At 42.9% G+C, this 17499-nt stretch overlaps 1 protein-coding gene across 5 annotated transcripts in view; it reads left to right on the forward strand.

Annotated features, from left to right (window-relative positions):
• Positions 1-17499, forward strand: part of LOC124118302 (sodium/myo-inositol cotransporter-like) — a 47101-nt gene that overhangs the window by 15726 nt on the left and 13876 nt on the right. For 4 of the 5 annotated variants that reach the window (XM_046480415.2, XM_046480413.2, XM_046480414.2 and 1 more), the window contains exons 2-7: positions 6411-6581; positions 8460-8531; positions 10265-10369; positions 10772-10831; positions 16131-16235; positions 16911-17016. In XM_046480415.2, coding sequence (XP_046336371.2) covers positions 6492-6581; positions 8460-8531; positions 10265-10369; positions 10772-10831; positions 16131-16235; positions 16911-17016 — 538 coding nt within the window. In that variant the 5' untranslated portion in view covers positions 6411-6491. Of the gene's footprint in view, positions 1-5526; positions 5635-6410; positions 6582-8459; positions 8532-10264; positions 10370-10771; positions 10832-16130; positions 16236-16910; positions 17017-17499 lie in introns of those variants that run through there. The other variant, XM_046480416.2, reaches the window with a different exon arrangement.

The following is a 17499-nucleotide window of genomic DNA, read 5'->3' on the forward strand; positions in this document are numbered from 1 at the left end:
GCGTCTATTCTGTCACGGCCTCCACATAGTATATCAGGGTCTGTAGATAGAATGTCACGGCATGTAGATAGTATCACACGACCTCCAAAGACCAGTATATGCCCATTAAACAGGTATTCATACGTTCATACCAAACCACGATGAGAGCTGCCTTCAATTTACTGTCTCGCGAGGCGGTGGACGCGCTGGACCTTAACGTCATGTTGGGTGAATCCATAAAAATGTACAGCACTTTATAGCAATGCTACTCTTCTGAATATTGCAATAGTTCTGCATCAGGACTTAACGATTTATAACTTGTGGAAACACTATAATAATAGAGAACAACTATGGCAACACTACTGGATTAGTTAAAGTCAATAGGTTTCATGTAAAATCAGAAAAATTTGTTGAACTAAATTGAAAACAGATTACAAGTTAGCATGTTTGATGCATTGAATGAAGATCGATAGGTCACAGGCTTGATTAGAACATTTTGCATTGTAAATAATCATTTCAGTCAAATCGGTGTTACCTTTACATCCTCAAAAAGCCATAAATGGTCTGAACCATATTGGTGGGAACGGTGACCTCCCAATTGTCAGACGGCTTATACCGGGATAAGGTAAGGTTGACTGCACTGTTAATTGTTACCTGTTTACCTTAGTGTAAAGTCGAACAGCCCTTTAGAAATGACAGAGAACCAAACTATTATTAAACAAATGTTATATTTGGGATAACACTTTCTTTGTAAAGTACAGATTCTTGTACTTTTTTGGGTTGAGTCCCGTCCTGGATTCGAACCCACACTGCCAGATTGAGGCACCTAGTCGCCAGCATACAAAGTCAGCGATCTAAACCATTCAGCCACCGAGGCTTCCACCAAAATGAAAGTCCGACAACTGGTAGGCCAGATCACGTACTTTCTGTACCCCTCTGACATGTGTAAATTGGCTCGGCTCCCATGGCCGAAAGCTATGAACACACAATGCCATTTAGAAAGATGTCCATTTAGAAAGATTTATCCCAAATATAACATTTGTTAATTTGACCACTTTCTAAATGGCATTACGTGTTCAAACTATTATTGCTCAGCCCAGCTTCAGCTAATGTCCAACCTCATCCAAAAACTCAAACAGTCTTCTACCCAGCGCAAAACGCCTCCTTCAGACGCAGCAGTCTCCCCTCAGACTCACTGTACACCTTCTTCCTGGGTGGGGGAGCAGCACCAAAGTCTATCTGGGTCACCTTAGCAACTTCTGACTCCTCAACCCCTTGTACCAGTTCAACAAATCTGAAGACGTTGGGGTGCTGATGTGGGAGACTGCGAATTACAAGCGCATAAAACCCTGCATACATGTACAAGTATACTACATGTCGGATTATACTCATGAATAAATGGCTTTTCGTGAAGGTATCTTACGCAATGGGGAAAACTGGCTTGTAAATGGCAAAGATCCATTTCCTATTAATATGTCTCACAATTATAGAGTTAAATATATTACAAAACCCAAGTGAGGATAAAATCAAACAATTGTTAATATATTATTGTAAAACTATTGTAAAAATATATCAAATCCTGCTTCTATTAATTACTACTGACTCCCTCCGCCGTGTATTTGTGAATCGGAAGACGAAATTTTCTATTTGAATAAACGTCTGTTCTGTCTTGTTCATGTTATGGAGAAGTTAATTTTTTAATGCATTTCTATCATTTAAACTCTACCATAAACTCTAAGGTCAAACGATTTTATTAACATAGACTGAGTCCCATGTTCTATATCACTGAAAAACAGATCAGACGCAACTTATAAAACAGTGGTTAATCTGTATCACTTGATGTGTTGAAGTACTCTGCTCACAGTTTGGAGATGCTTATTAATTGAGGAGGTTAGACTAAGTAGTGATACTTCACTTCACTGACCAGTCTGATGATTGACACGTCTAACAATTGGGGCGTCTGACAATGGGGAGTGAACCGTGTGGACCCTTGTTGGGGGTTGCCGACCCTGTATCCGGCCATGTGACTTTGCTCTTCAAACTGTGTAGCGATCCGTGCGACCCCGTAATACATGACGGCGTTCTTCTGTCAGTGGCTTCAGTGAGGATCGAGGGTGTATAGATGTAAGTACCTTTAACATTACTCCGCTGTGAGAGCTGTGTAATGCATGGCATCGAGATGGTAATGTTGGATGGTAGATTGAGGTATATACTGTGTGAATCCTTTGCTTTAAGATCATTATGGTTGGTACAGCTTTGATCATTCATAAAGATCATGAAAGTGGCATGGTTAATTGAACACGTTCACGTGCAATCATACAAAACGATAATATCACTTGTTTGGTTCATTCTTGACCAAACACATTCAGATTGCATGATTGATACTGTGTTTTTTTCACAATGCACACCTGATGATAGGGAAATGACAGCTGACAATCAACCTTGACGAGTGTCCGTGACAGCTGAGCTAGCGTAAACCGCTCCAGGCATGAGACAAAATAGCTCGCCAGGGACAACCTTGTACACAATATATACAGCTGGATCGCAAAGATAAATCGCCAAAGGTTGGGTTACTGTAGTGACTCGTCTCAATTACATTCTATCAGTCATGGAGTCCGCATGTCCCGAATGTGAGAAGACGTTCTCAAGGAAAGATGTTATGTAACGACAAAGAAGGAGCAAGCGCCAGATGAATTTCTACAAAATCATTGCTGCATAGTATGTCCCTCATCCGCCGCAACAGCCTCCGACATCACTGCAGCCACCGCAGCCACAGACATTCCATGCACCCGAGCACTTCCCGATTTTCCGATGTTGTCTCAGCAGTACCGAGTGGCTGGGGAAAACCATGTTTGTCTATCATGTCCTGAAGATGGGACTCATTATTGAAGTACCTGACACTACTGTATGGTTTAGTTTGGCAGCCCCTTTATGATAGTATATAGGAAAACATACCTCAATTTGAACTTTGTGAAAAGCATTCCCTACAATCAATTGGATGAACTTTATTTGGATGTCAGGAATAACAACATGATTGCGGGACATGACTTTATGTCTGATGACAAGGATGATCACAACTATTGCACGTACTTCCCATCATAAAATGTGATAAGTTTTCTTCTATTGCAAAACCTGTTTCCCCAGAGGAAAAGGGTCACGTGACATGATGTAACTTTATTTCATTCTCCTGTAGACTCACAACAGGTTAATATATTTGCCAGGCGCATTTATCCCCTAAGCATTTATGGAAATGTACACAGAAACTTTCAAATATCCCTAAGGGAATCTCACCATCGACCTGAAATCAGCTGGACTAGGAACTGAAAGACTCAAGTCTAAAAGTTTGGAGAGACAACAGAGCATCTGTATAAAGGAAGCTCTTTCTGAAGAATCACTTCAGTATCCATACACCTGTGAACATCATCTAGGAGCCCAAAGAACATCTCACGAAACTTCAAGTGGACACTGACATACAAGCAACTGACATCAGTGATCCGGAAGGTGACAACGTGCCTGCCTGTGATGGGTGTGGCAATATCTTGGAAACTAACCGCAGTGTCCATGCACGAACGTGTTGGCCTGGAGCTGGTGACGAACCTTCAAGTGGACACTGACATACAAGCAACTGACATCAGTGATCCGGAAGGTGACAACGTGCCTGCCTGTGATGGGTGTGGCAATATCTTGGAAACTAACCGCAGTGTCCATGCACGAACGTGTTGGCCTGGAGCTGGTGACGAACCTTCAAGTGGACACTGACATACAAGCAACTGACATCAGTGATCCGGAAGGTGACAACGTGCCTGCCTGTGATGGGTGTGGCAATATCTTGGAAACTAACCGCAGTGTCCATGCACGAACGTGGTGTCCTGGAGCTAGTGACAAACCTTCAAGTAAACAAGCTTGAACTTGACTTGGCTACTTCTGAACCTTACACGAGTCATGTGTTTCATAATGTGGTCACTGTGGATGATAAGGAAAGAGAGGTAAAGTACTAGGGTCTTTGTCGGAGAAAACACATGAGATCATACACACGCCTTGGCTAGGAGAGAAGAATAAGAAAATGAAGGTGGAAGTGAGAGATGGATTGAGAAGAAGCTCCAAAGTGTTGGGAGGAGACATTCCTGGGTCGATTAGCCACAGCAATGCGTTAGTTGAGCTACTTTCGTTACGGACCTCTCTTTAAACCTATTCTGGAAGTGAGATTTATGGATCCTGATGTTCTATCTTCTAAGATCAAGTAGGTTATACGAAGTAAGCTGTCCATCCTCATCTATTCTTCATCAGACACAACTCTGCCAACGAGCTCGAGGACACCTGTTATTCAACCAAATGAGTGAGTGAGTTTGAGTCGCTTTGAACAGTATTTCAGTCATATTGCGGCGTGTCGGTTTGATGTGGGAGGAGAGCCCGAAGTGGTGCAGGTCTCAGAGGTTAACCACTTTGGTGAAACCACGAGCACGGATAGTGCTGATGAAGTCAATGAAGCGTAGACAGGACGAGACTTATACCCAACACAAAGCTCGCAAATGTATTTTCTGATGTAACACCTTGTCATTATTTACACGACTTTTAGTCAGTATAAGGCCACTGGCCCCAAATACAATGTACATTAGCATAGCAGATATAAAACCATCGGCACCATCTGCACGATATAGTTAAACATAATACATATGGATATCAAATATAACGTTCATGCATTTATGTGCATTGGAACATTAGTTTCATTAGTCCGTTTGCTCATAAATGAATTCATTAAATGAATAACAGATATAAATATACAATAAATATTTCATAAATTTCATTCAAGCTGTGTAACTCCGTCGAACATTCAATAGAATATTATTTCAAATGTCAATGTATTCATTGAAAGTATAGTACATAATTCATTTTAAGAATTTTTAGAATTCCTAGCCAGATAACCTATATAATTGTTTCATTGGAGGATAAAAATAGTACAAGGGTTATTGCCCTTTCTTTAACTCCATTGGTGCCAACAATGTGGAACTTCTTCATCCTCCTATCAGCATCCACGTGTAAGCACGTGTTTTGTTGACACTATTGTTGCCATCGCGGTATGTCCCTTTCTTTAAAACACGGTATTTCCAAGGGAAGGATCGTCAGTTATCAAGCCAAGACTAAGAACTGGAGCTATACATAAACCTCACTATACCGCGACGGAGGCTTTACGTAAGTTGCCATGTACAGATTCTTCTGATAATGTACGTTAGCAAATCGTTATGTTTTCTGATTTTGCATAAATCTGTGTATACAGTTTGATTATTTCCACCAAGACGTATTTATATTGTAGTTTGACCACAGATTTGTTTATAAAGTCATAACATGTAGCAGCGCGCTCCTCTGTATAAAGCATATATGCCACAACAGACTTATTGTCTGTAATGCCAGCAAGTGTGGACTCGCTCTGTGTACTGCAGCCGTACATCCAAGAACGTGTTTTGTCACGGAATTGGGTAGATTCGTGTCTAAGGTTAAAAAGAACATGTTTTCGCTGGAGACAGGGCATTGGCACTTGATAACTCCATTTTCACATATCCTCACAGACATAAATAACGGAACGCAATATCGAAGAACGGCTGTTCATCTGTAACACTGTTGGGGGGCAACCGACAACTCGGTGTCAACTCGACCGCTGTAAGCGCAACCGCTGCTGCGGCTTTACTACTACTACTACTACTACTACTACTACTACTACTAATTTTACCAATGCAGCAAAACGAGGCCAGAGCAAAATCACATCACCCCGTATGTAAATAGTGAAATGCTGAATACATATTTGATAAACAATGTTCTAAAAATGCTATGAATTTAATGTTATTAACTGAATGTTATGAAATGTTATTAACTGCATGATATGAAGTGATCACTCTTACTACATGCCAATGCTGCAGTTACCTATATTGTGTTTTGCTTTATCCAAAATGGCAGACGTTACCGAGCGAAAACATATATAACGAACTGACTTCTCCCGTGCATACAGTGTATGTTTATGGCGCCATGTCTATGTCAGTGACCTGTACAACTATTACCAAGGTCAACGCATGACGGGCTCCCTTTCAGACGTTATTTGGCATGGAGTGGAATTTTCCACAACCTTAATTCAACACAGACTATCAAAAGCATTTACGTGGCGGCGAGCTTTTTCACCTGTTTTTCTATAAAAACAAACATTTCTATATTTAAACTAGCTTTCACTTTAACTGTTGGCACAACAATGATATTTTAAATTACCTCCGACATTATTCAATCGTTACTCAAGAGCTGTTACAATCTGCTTGCAAAACAACTCGGGTTTTTAGACGCGCCTGAACTTGAAGATAGTCTTTTTTGGACGCGACATAAAACCCAATTTCACCTCACCTCACCTCACCTCACCTCATCTCACCTTACCCCTTGATGTTTGATTTCAGGACACAGAACTGCTGCACCCACGTTAGAGACGTGTAAAGCTTCAAGGATAAGGACAACTCATAGCGACGTAAACCAGGGCAATGTCGTCTTCCACCGAGTCCCGGCTGACAGGAGCGGACATCGGAGTCCTCGTCAGTTACTTTGTGCTTGTCATCGGTATCGGGCTGTTTGTAAGTACAGCTATTTCTCCAGGGGCTTGTCTCCCTGGCGTGGCTTGTGTGTTTTGCAGTAGTTGTTATATTCATAGAAGACCGCCTCCGTGGTCTAGTGGATAGAGTGTCTGCCCGTAGAGTGGAACGTCGGTGGTTCGATCCCCAGCCGTGTCATACCAAAAGACGTTAAAAGACCGCCTCCGTGGTCTAGTGGATAAAGTGTCTGCCCGTACAGTGGGTCGTCGGTGGTTCGATCCCCAGTCGTGTCATACCAAAATGCGTTAAAAGACCGCCTCCGTTGTCTTGTGGATAGAGTGTCTGCCCGTAGAGTGGAACGTCGGTGATTCGATCCCCAGTCGTGTCACACCAAAAGACGTTTAAAGATCGTTCCTGTTGTTAAGCTGCATGGTGATCGGATTAAGGAGATAAAAGAGTGACTTGGGCCAAGGCTCAGATCACTCACCATAGGCTCGGAGCACTCCACCACCCTCGTAGGCCTAAATCATTCCCAGAATAAATACCATTTTATTATCGTTATTACCACGTTATAACGACTATGTATATTTTATTATAATTAGGCTTTCAATGTATAATAATTATGACTTAAAAGAGGATTTATCACTCTTTTTGTTATCGAAATTGCAACTTTGATCGTAATAGGCATTGCTGGGATGTCCTGAAGACAATTGTGTTGCAAAAGATTAAATAATACGGTTCCTTCTTGCGAGTGCTTAGAGGCAGTGACCGAAAAAATATCATGTCCCTGAACATTGGCACGGGTGGCCCAGTCGTCCAAGGCGCCGCGATTCGCTGTGCAGATTTACGTCCCTTCGGCACGCAAGGGACCTATGATTGTGGGTTCGAATCCTGGTTCGCCCCGATATTGTTTCTAGGTTTGTCAGCACCATGCCCGTGCACGTGGGTTTCACCGAAGTGGTAAACGTCTGAGACCTGCATCACTTCGGGCTTTCCTCTAACATTTAGCTGACACGCCGCGATATATCTGGAATACTGTTAAAAGCGGCGTTAAACACAACTCACTTACTCACTTTCTCTGAACAGGAGATTTTATCTTCATGTGTCAAAGTAACTCTGTCGTTAGCAAGCCAAAAGGATTCGATGTCTGCACGGATAAATACCCATATATGTTTTCAATGAAAGTTTATCATGTCATGGCAAACGTTTATTTTAATGAGTACATTTAGATATACTTTGCAATGCAGTTCTTCTGCTGGACCTGTGTTTTCCCAAAGTGACGTAATTTAACCGGAAGTTCTGATAAAATCCTTTAATCCTGGGGCTTTGTTTTAATGTGGCACTCCGTATTACGTGTGGTTTTTGAAAACCGGAAGTGACATACAACTGTTATGAGACTGTTTAAGTCATGTGTTTCACCAAACCGGAAGTGATGTGATTAAACCGAAAATACATACCAATTTTCAATGAAGGTAACCATAATCATGGGGAAAGTGCCGTTCCTAGATTATTCAAACCGGATGTGATGTCATCACACCCAAAATCACGTGTATTTTCCAAAGCGGGAGTGATGTCATTCATCAGCGGAATGTGTGAGGATGCAGGCTGTAGAGGTAATGTGAATCACACAAACTCGGGTCTGATGCTGAGAGACTATCAAGTTGAATCTGGGATCGAACCTCGACCAGCGTTTCCAGGCGACAAAAATGACACAATCACTTAGAGCTATATAGCTAGTTGCCCGTGCTAAACGACAAAAGTAACCAACAGACAAGTAACACCACCCCCACAAAGTCACTTAAGCCCATGTTCCCCTACTCCATACGCACACCCACACCCGACCACAATCAGAAAATATGAAACGCGTTTCAATACAGTAGTTCCCAATATAGTAATGTTTAAATTGGCTTATTTTTTCAGGCCATGTACAGAGCGAACAGAAGCACAATAAGTGGCTACTTTCTAGCAGGGAGATCCATGTGGTTTCTTCCGGTACGTATGTCACAGCAAGTCATGGTCATATGATCAACTCTTCAGGACAAAAGGTCCAAGCTACACATCTGGCCATCCGTTATCTCTCGTCCATGGGCCTGAATTATAAGAACGAGTGAGTTAAAAAATTATGTCGCAACGGCAATTGTTTCAGACATATAGCGACGAATAAGGTTTAGGGAGGATGTCCCGCACCACAATGAGAATTATTTAAAAAAACTCACCGTGAAAACTCCTGTGAAGATCCGGGGTAGAATATGTCTTCGGCAACCATCGCCTGCCCTAAAAGACGACTATGCTTGTCGTAAGAGGCGACTAACGGGATCGGGTGGTCAGGCTCGCTGACTTGGTTGATGCATGTCATCTCCATCGTATAGTTGGAGTGGGGCTATAAAACAACAAATAAACAAACATTTTATAAATTTCATTTAAAATTCAGTAGTTTTTTATACTAATTCTTCCCATGCTTAACCTATGGGGATTTTCTTCCTCTCATCGAGGTTAGACGCCCCAAACATAGCAGAATGAAGACGTTATAGGTCACAGATAGGAACAGGGACTATCCCCTAGAACTATTTTTGAATGACTGGTATTTGTATACATTGATAGTAATCAATTCCATATAAGGAAGAACTATGACGCGGAAAGAAATGGAAAGTTTTAAACATCCGCGCAACTAACCTGACCTCTATTGTGGACAATGGCGCTTTCTTCACTCAACCGGGTGCGCGAACCGAGATGACCAACTGGTGAATGGGAAGCTAGTCGGGCAAGACAGGGTTAATGCCATCAACATACGAGGCATAACAATGTGAACAAACGAACGCGTTATATTTCCACATGATACAGCTTCTCACACTGAGTTCACCTATATAGTTAACTTATCTTTCAAAGCAGCAGGACACGAAATGTCGGCATCTTCTTCCCATTAGCCCGACGAGGTCAGGTGCACAAGTGTTCGCAATTGTTTCATTCATAAGGCGAGTAGATACTGACCTAATATCCCTAAGCAGGGTCGAGTGACAACGCTCCGTGTTACCATAGCTTCAAGTCAGGAGGCGGTTATTTTTTAATTACACAGGTTACGGTATTATCACGGTATTAATACAGTTGAGAAAATAGTTCATTAAACTACAAAAAAAACCACTAAAATGTCCTTAACGACATGTACGCTCGATGGTATACTCTTCAAAAAAAGAAAAGCAAAACGTATATTTGATTTCATCTTGTTATTTTTAACGAAAAATCCAAATATGATATATTTGTCGAAATCGATTTGGTTAAGATTGCCTTTATACCAATCAAGAGTCGTGTTGACAGAAGGTCTTGATTTGTATAAAGGCTTTGCTCGAGTAGTTTTTCATTCACCAGTCTGTTCAAATCGGGGCTAAACTTAACTCACTCACTCACTCATTTACCTGTGGGTCCTCTTGGGTTGCGCAACCGGCCGAAAAAAATAAGTGCCATTGTTCATAACAGTTGCCAGGTCAGCGCGCGGGTGTATAAAACTTTCCATTAAAAGATGGTATTTGTTGTTACCCTGCCTGGCGCTCGACACTAAAGGCGATAAAACAAGGGCTGGTCATCTCGGAGTCAGTATAATAGGAATAGTCATGAACGCGGCGTTAAAACCAAATCAACCTCTCTCCCTCCACTAACACACCGCACGCCCAACCCCACACCCTCCGAACATTAAATGGTCTCTTGACAATACATTTTTGCTTCAATTGCAGATCGGCGCGTCTCTGTTCGTGAGCAATATCGGAACGGAACATTTCATCGGGCTCGCTGGCTCGGGTGCTGCAAGCGGCATCAGTGTTGGAGCATGGGAGCTCAATGTGAGTGACTGAATCAGATGTCTAGGCATATCCAGACCTCGTTAGTCCGGAAACTCTGTAATCTAGACGACAACCACTCGGGACGTTTTATCAAAGGATCGTTACTGTGTACTGCAGACTTGTTATTCATGAAGATAGTTTAATCAATGAAAATTAATAATAAACTTCGTTAATCCGGACACCATTAATCCAGAAACACAGTCAATCTTCCGGGCGATTATAGTCACTCTTTCAGCCCCCACACAAACAACAATCCTCCCGACCCCTCTCCCCCTTCTCAGCTGTTTAAGCCTATACCCGTCCCATTTTCCCCCTTATATTTTCTTGAGAATAACTTAATTTAGAGCAATTGTTTTCCGTGAACAATTTTGTTTTGCATCTTTGTTTGGTTTTGGTTTTCAGGCTCTGATGATCCTGCAAATGACAGGGTGGATATTCATACCTGTGTACATATCCTGCGGGGTAAGTACCTGCCTCGTGTAAATCAGTTGTTACCCAAAACATGTGACCTAGCTTTCCTTGTTAAGTTTAATTGTCAACGATGTCACTTTACATTGTCCTATCTGCAAACAAATATCACACCATAGGTAACTAAAGAAAATATCCGCCGAATGTCATTTGATATCAAATATATCGATAAAACTCGAGTCGATAATCTTTTATTGACGAGTGTTCAAAAGACAGGAGGATGAAATTCTAATAATGATTCAAACTGTATTTTCATTGTGATGCAGTAATCATTGTAGCGATATCTCCTAGACTTGTTCTCACCCAAGCGAGATCTGCTGTGGAAGCCATTATTGGGTGATAAATATATGGTCTAGATTTGTTACAGTAGTTCTCGTGGGCGTGGTCATGTGACTCGTGACATGCAACTAGTTTACAGATAGAGAGGTACGACAGGACAAGAGGCGAATGTCCATGTGGGACGCATCTTCCATTCAATCTAGCATTCACCAAGGCCCACTTGTACAAAGCGATCTTAGCGCTAAGACTATCGTACGCCGAAGTTAAAGTATGGGAGTTACGATCATCTTACCCCGTAGATCGTTTTGTGCAAGTGGGGACTGGTATACAGGGAAACCAGATTCAACCCCAGCATTTTATACTCGTATTTTTATACCAAACCCTCATCATACAGACTTCGAACAGACTGGAACATAGAAACCCCCGACTTAGAATACAGTTTTGTTATTTTCTGTTGTTCCCTTCAGCCTCACGTTTCTAACGCTTCTGAACCAACCTGGAATATACTGGACACAAAGTTTTGTTTAACAACAGATATTCGCTGAACATATTCCGGAACTCGTGTAAAAATGTATAGTTTCGCATCACTTTTAGAGAAAAAAATGCTTGACCGAAAAGAGATTTCGAAACAGTTAGGCTGGTCTCACGTGTCTGAATAAAGCGTAAATCAACCAGAAAGTCGTAAACCTTCCGCTTTATTTGCCGAAATTCTTCTTTTGTAATAAACCCCAAAAAGGTTATACCCTCCTTAAAATATGTCCTTAAAATATGTCCTTAAAATCTCGGAACGTGCTTGAAACCAACTGGCTTGATATCGGACGCGTTGATACCTTAAGGCGATTGTCCATAATTCCTTATAGGATGTGTGTTTTTGTCTAAACTGACATTTGCTAGGAATTTCAGTCGCTATGGGAACACAGCGGAGCCATCCTTGAAGTGATTTGGAAGTTACACACAAACATGAATGGCAAGAGTCCTTGTTTTGAGGAGTAAGAATGGCTTTTTTCAGCGTATTATATTTTTATAACAATCGTCGTTTTCAGAATTTAACAACTGCCATACACTGACAGCAGTTCCCTAATCAAGGATATGGAAATTATTCGCTGTTGCACTGTAACAGTATACAGTGAAACCTCGTTAATCCAGACTGCACATTTGGACATCCGGACTGACGGGCTGACGGGGTTTCCATAGTAACAGGGTCTTGGCCGAAGGGTTTTGGGGTTATCAGCGTCTAGGCTCGTGGGGCTTCCAGACTAACAGGGTCAACACTGACGGGGTTTCCAGACTAACAGGGTCTAGACTGACGGGGTTTCCGGACTAACAGGGCCAAGACTGACGGGGTTTCCGGACTAACATGGTCTGGTCTGACGGAGTTTCCGGACTAACATGGTATAGACTGACGGGGTTTCCGGACTAACAGGGTCTAGACTGACGGGGTTTCCGGACTAACATGGTATAGACTGAAGGGATTTCCGGACTAACAGGGTCAACACTGACGGGGTTTCCGGACTAACAGGGTCTAGACTGACGGGGTTTCCGGACTAACAGGGCCAAGACTGACGGGGTTTCCGGACTAACAGGGTCTGGCCTGACGGGGTTTCCGGACTAACAGGGTAAAGACTGACGGGGTTTCCGGACTAACAGGGTCTAGACTGACGGGGTTTCCGGACTAACATGGTCTGCATTGACAGGGGTTCCAGACTATCAGGGTCTAGACTGACGGGGTTTCCGGACTAACAGGGCCAAGACTGACGGGGTTTCCGGACTAACAGGGTCTAGACTGACGGGGTTTCCGGACTAACAGGGTCTGGCCTGACGGGGTTTCTGGACTAACAGGGTAAAGACTGATGGGGTTTCCGGACTAACAGGGTCTAGACTGACGGGGTTTCCGGACTAAAATGGTCTGCATTGACAGGGGTTCCAGACTATCAGGGTCTAGACTGACGTGGTTTCCGGACTCACAGGTTCTACACTGACGAGATTTCCGGACTAACATGGTCTAGACTGACGGGGTTTCCAGTCTAACAGGGTCTGGACTGATGGGGTTTTCAGACTCACAGGGTCTAGACTGACGGGGTTTCCGGACTAACGGGGTCTCGGCTGATGGGGTTTTCAGACTAACAGGGTCTAGACAGACGGGATTTCCGGACTAACAGGATCTAGGCTGATGGGGTTTTCAGGCTAACAGGGTCTACACTGACGGGGTTTCTGGACTAACAGGGTCTAGACTGACGGGGTTTCCGGACTAACATGGTCTGGTCTGACGGGGTTTCCGGACTAACATGGTATAGACTGACGGGGTTTCCGGACTAACAGGGTCTAGACTGACGGGATTTCCGGACTAACATGGTATAGGCCGAAGGGATTTCCGGACTAACAGGGTCAACACTGACGGGGTTTCCGGACTAACAGGGTCTAGACTGACGGGGTTTCCGGACTAACAGGGTCTAGACTGACGGGGTTTCCGGACTAACAGGGTCTGGCCTGACGGGGTTTCCGGACTAACAGGGTAAAGATTGACGGGGTTTCCGGACTAACAGGGTCCAGACTGACGGGGTTTCCGGACTAACATGGTCTGCATTGACAGGGGTTCCAGACTATCAGGGTCTAGACTGACGGGGTTTCCGGACTAACAGGGCCAAGACTGACGGGGTTTCCGGACTAACAGGGTCTAGACTGACGGGGTTTCCGGACTAACAGGGTCTGGCCTGACGGGGTTTCTGGACTAACAGGGTTAAGACTGACGGGGTTTCCGGACTAACAGGGTCTAGACTGACGGGGTTTCCGGACTAACATGGTCTGCATTGACAGGGGTTCCAGACTATCAGGGTCTAGACTGACGGGGTTTCCGGACTCACAGGTTCTACACTGACGAGATTTCCGGACTAACATGGTCTAGACTGACGGGGTTTCCAGTCTAACAGGGTCTGGACTGATGGAGTTTTCAGACTAACAGGGTCTAGACAGACGGGATTTCCGGACTAACAGGATCTAGGCTGATGGGGTTTTCAGGCTAACAGGGTCTACACTGACGGGGTTTCCGGACTAACAGGGTCTAGACTGACGGGGTTTCCGAACTAACATGGTCTAGGCTGACGGGGTTTCCAGACTAACAGGGTCTAGACTGACGGGATTTCCAGACTAACAGGGTCTAGACTGACGGGATTTCTGGACTAATAGGGTCTAGGGTGATGGGGTTTCCAGACTAACTGACCACCCGATCCCGTTAGTCGCCTCTTACGACAAGCATAGTCGCCTTTTACGGCAAGTATGGGTTGCTGAAGACCTATTCTACCCCAGATCTTCACGGGTCAACCCTTCTGGAAATGCTCATCTTTTTTATACGGGTCTCATAGGCGATGTTCTATGCATCATATCAATGAGGCTCTCACAACAGGCGACTGTTTTCAGCATAGTGACGTTTGTAATGTGTGGGTCAAATCCAATTTTAAAGGTTCTAATTTCTTTTGCAAGGCAGTTTATAGTGAGTGAGTGAGTTGGGTTTAACGCCGCTTTTAACAGTATTCCAGTTATATCACAGCGTGTCAGCTTAATGTGGGAGGAAAGCCCGAAGTGATGCAGGTCTAAGACGTTTACCACTTCGGTGAAACCCACGAGCACGGGTATGGTGCTGACAAACCTAGAAACATAATCGGGGCGAACCTGGATTCGAACCTACAGTCATAGGTTTCTGGCGTGCTTAAGGGACGCAACTCTGCACAGCGAATCGCGGCGCCTTAGACGACTGGGCCACCCTTGTCCCCAGGCTGTTTATAAGCCAGATATAAAGCCAGGATGTTTATAACCAAGGGAGACATCTGTCTGAACCACGCATCAGTACTTATAACTGTTGCGTTTCGGTGTAGGTTCTAACACCCTTATCAAGCAAGTGATATACAGAGTATGGTTGACAAGTATATATGCAGTGTTTATACAGTAGAGTAGATATCAGATGTAGTTACACTGGAATTGGGAAGCCTGTTATGTACACAAAAATGGAAGTAAACATATTGACCGGCGAAGTCAGTAATATAAACAAAAGGGTGAGGCCAGTAATATAAAGAAAGGAATTATGACTGATTGTACTCTGTATATCGCTTGCTTGATAACGGTGTTAGAACCTACACCGAAACGTCGCTCCTTATCGTAATAAAGAAGTTGTTCATCCCTAAATCTTATCCTTAGTACTCCAACTTCTAAATGCCTCTCAAAGAAGTAATAACTATTGGTTTGGCTCTAATACCTGAAGACGTGTCCATGCCACTTTTGTACTGTATTCCAAAGCTCAGAATTATCATTGATTTGCCTTTGCATGTGTTTGTAACGGGAGGGACAGAATATGATCTGGTATCGTCACTAATTGATAGTGATTCATAAACATATGTTCATGATACAGTCGGAATCGTACAACGGACTCTGCTTTTATGAGATATTTCTTATGATTATGTTCGTTTTGCCGCTTTAATTTAAATCATACCACGGATGGCTAGAGTAGCGCTCGGTTGAGTAAGTAGCTGGTAAGCGTGTGTATTGTATGGCATGAGTGATTGTTATTTAATACCACAGTCAGGGATGTTGGTGGTATGTCACTCAACAGGTGGCTCACATCTACACCGTCAGGGCGTGATGATCATGGCATACCACCAGTCAGATCAGTGTATCCCTGATCCTCACTCGCTTCTTACGACAAGGATCTGGTACTGGGATTCACCTCTGGCAGGAATCCCCATTGGAGGTGCTGGAATCTTTGACATCAGAATCTCTTCCAAAACCCACATATCACATCACTCAGAGGCAACGTACTACGATAACGCGGATCGCTTGTCACACTACAATGTGTGGGACCCAGGCAGCCATCTAACAATCATACGCTTTTTTTTGTAAAATCCGAGACAAAAATATTTGTGTCCAATATTTAAACAAAATATTCCAATCCCTCAGAATGTGAAATTATCGGTGCTTACAGCTTAATAAAACATCATATGTTTACAAATATTGCTTTCACTGACAGACCTACACTATGCCGGAGTATCTTGCCAAGAGATTTGGTGGAAATCGACTGCGGGTCTATTACGCTGTTTTATGTCTTATTCTCTACATCTTCACCAAGTGCTCGGTACGTTCCTATTCATGATAATTTCTCTTGTATGTCTATATTTCGGAAAATGTATGTCAGTTTTCCACAAATGCTATTATTTCACATGATAATTGTTTTCATATTGTTTGTTCATATTAAAACCATAAATTATATATGCACCTAGTTCCAATGCATGTGGGCTTTTACAATTTTTTATAATATTGATAACATTAAAATGTTGCCAGATATATTGCTGGATCCAGCAAATGTACCACCAAATCCCTGTCACAAAGATTAACCACACTCCATCATACAATCAAGGAAGGACTTTCTATATACTACACAAAGTATTTGAGACAAGTGGACTTGATATTGAAAGGGTTTTGTCCCTTTTCTCTTCACAAAGCTTAGATACTGACTCCTCAAATTTTCATGCAAAGGACAGATCAAAAGAAAATGTTCTATATCATCAATGTTTATTTAAACAAACATGTTTACAATATAAACATAAACTTGTTTCGAACAAAATCATGATCATTTACAGAGCCATCCTGACAGTGAAATGATGTATTTATATTTAGAGTCATCTCAGAGATTCGCTTCCAAACAAATGTTTCAGATTTCAAATGGCATACTTCATTTCACACATTGTAATAACTTAATAGAATCATTGTAAAGTATATTTATAAAATCTCATTATTTAATTCTGTCCAGGGGGATCTTTACACAGGCGCGTTGTTCATCCAGCAAGCTCTGAACTGGGACCTGTACGTCAGCATTGTGCTCCTCATCGTCATCACTGCCGTCCTTACATTCACAGGTAAACATTCTCCAGGATTGTTGGGTTAGGTCTCTGACAGGCATTTGAAAGTTGGAAGAACATGAATACAAGATGGTTTTATTCTTCTTTATTCTTTGGATTGTTGGTTCGCCTAAAAACTTATCATTTTGAGAAATCAAGGTGGTTTTGACATCTTGATCACACCTTTGTAGTATACATATTATACACAACACCAGTTGACTAGCGTAAAGTAAGAGAGTGAGTTGGGTTTAACGCCTCTTTTAACAGTATTACAGTTATATCGCAGCGTGTCAGCTTAACGTGGGAGGAAAACCCGAAGTAATGCAAGTCTCAGTCGTTCACCACTTCGGGGAAACCCACGAGCACGGGTATGGTGCTGACCAACCTGGAAACATATTCGGGGCGAACCTGGATTCGAACCCACAATCATAGGTTTCTGGCGTGCCGAAGGGACACAACTCTGCACAGCGAATCGCGGCGCCTTAGACGACTGGGCCACCC

The sequence above is a fragment of the Haliotis rufescens genome, unplaced genomic scaffold (genome assembly GCF_023055435.1).
Source record: "Haliotis rufescens isolate VD_foot unplaced genomic scaffold, xgHalRufe1.0.p SCAF_13, whole genome shotgun sequence".
NCBI classification, from domain to species: Eukaryota; Metazoa; Mollusca; class Gastropoda; order Lepetellida; family Haliotidae; genus Haliotis; species Haliotis rufescens.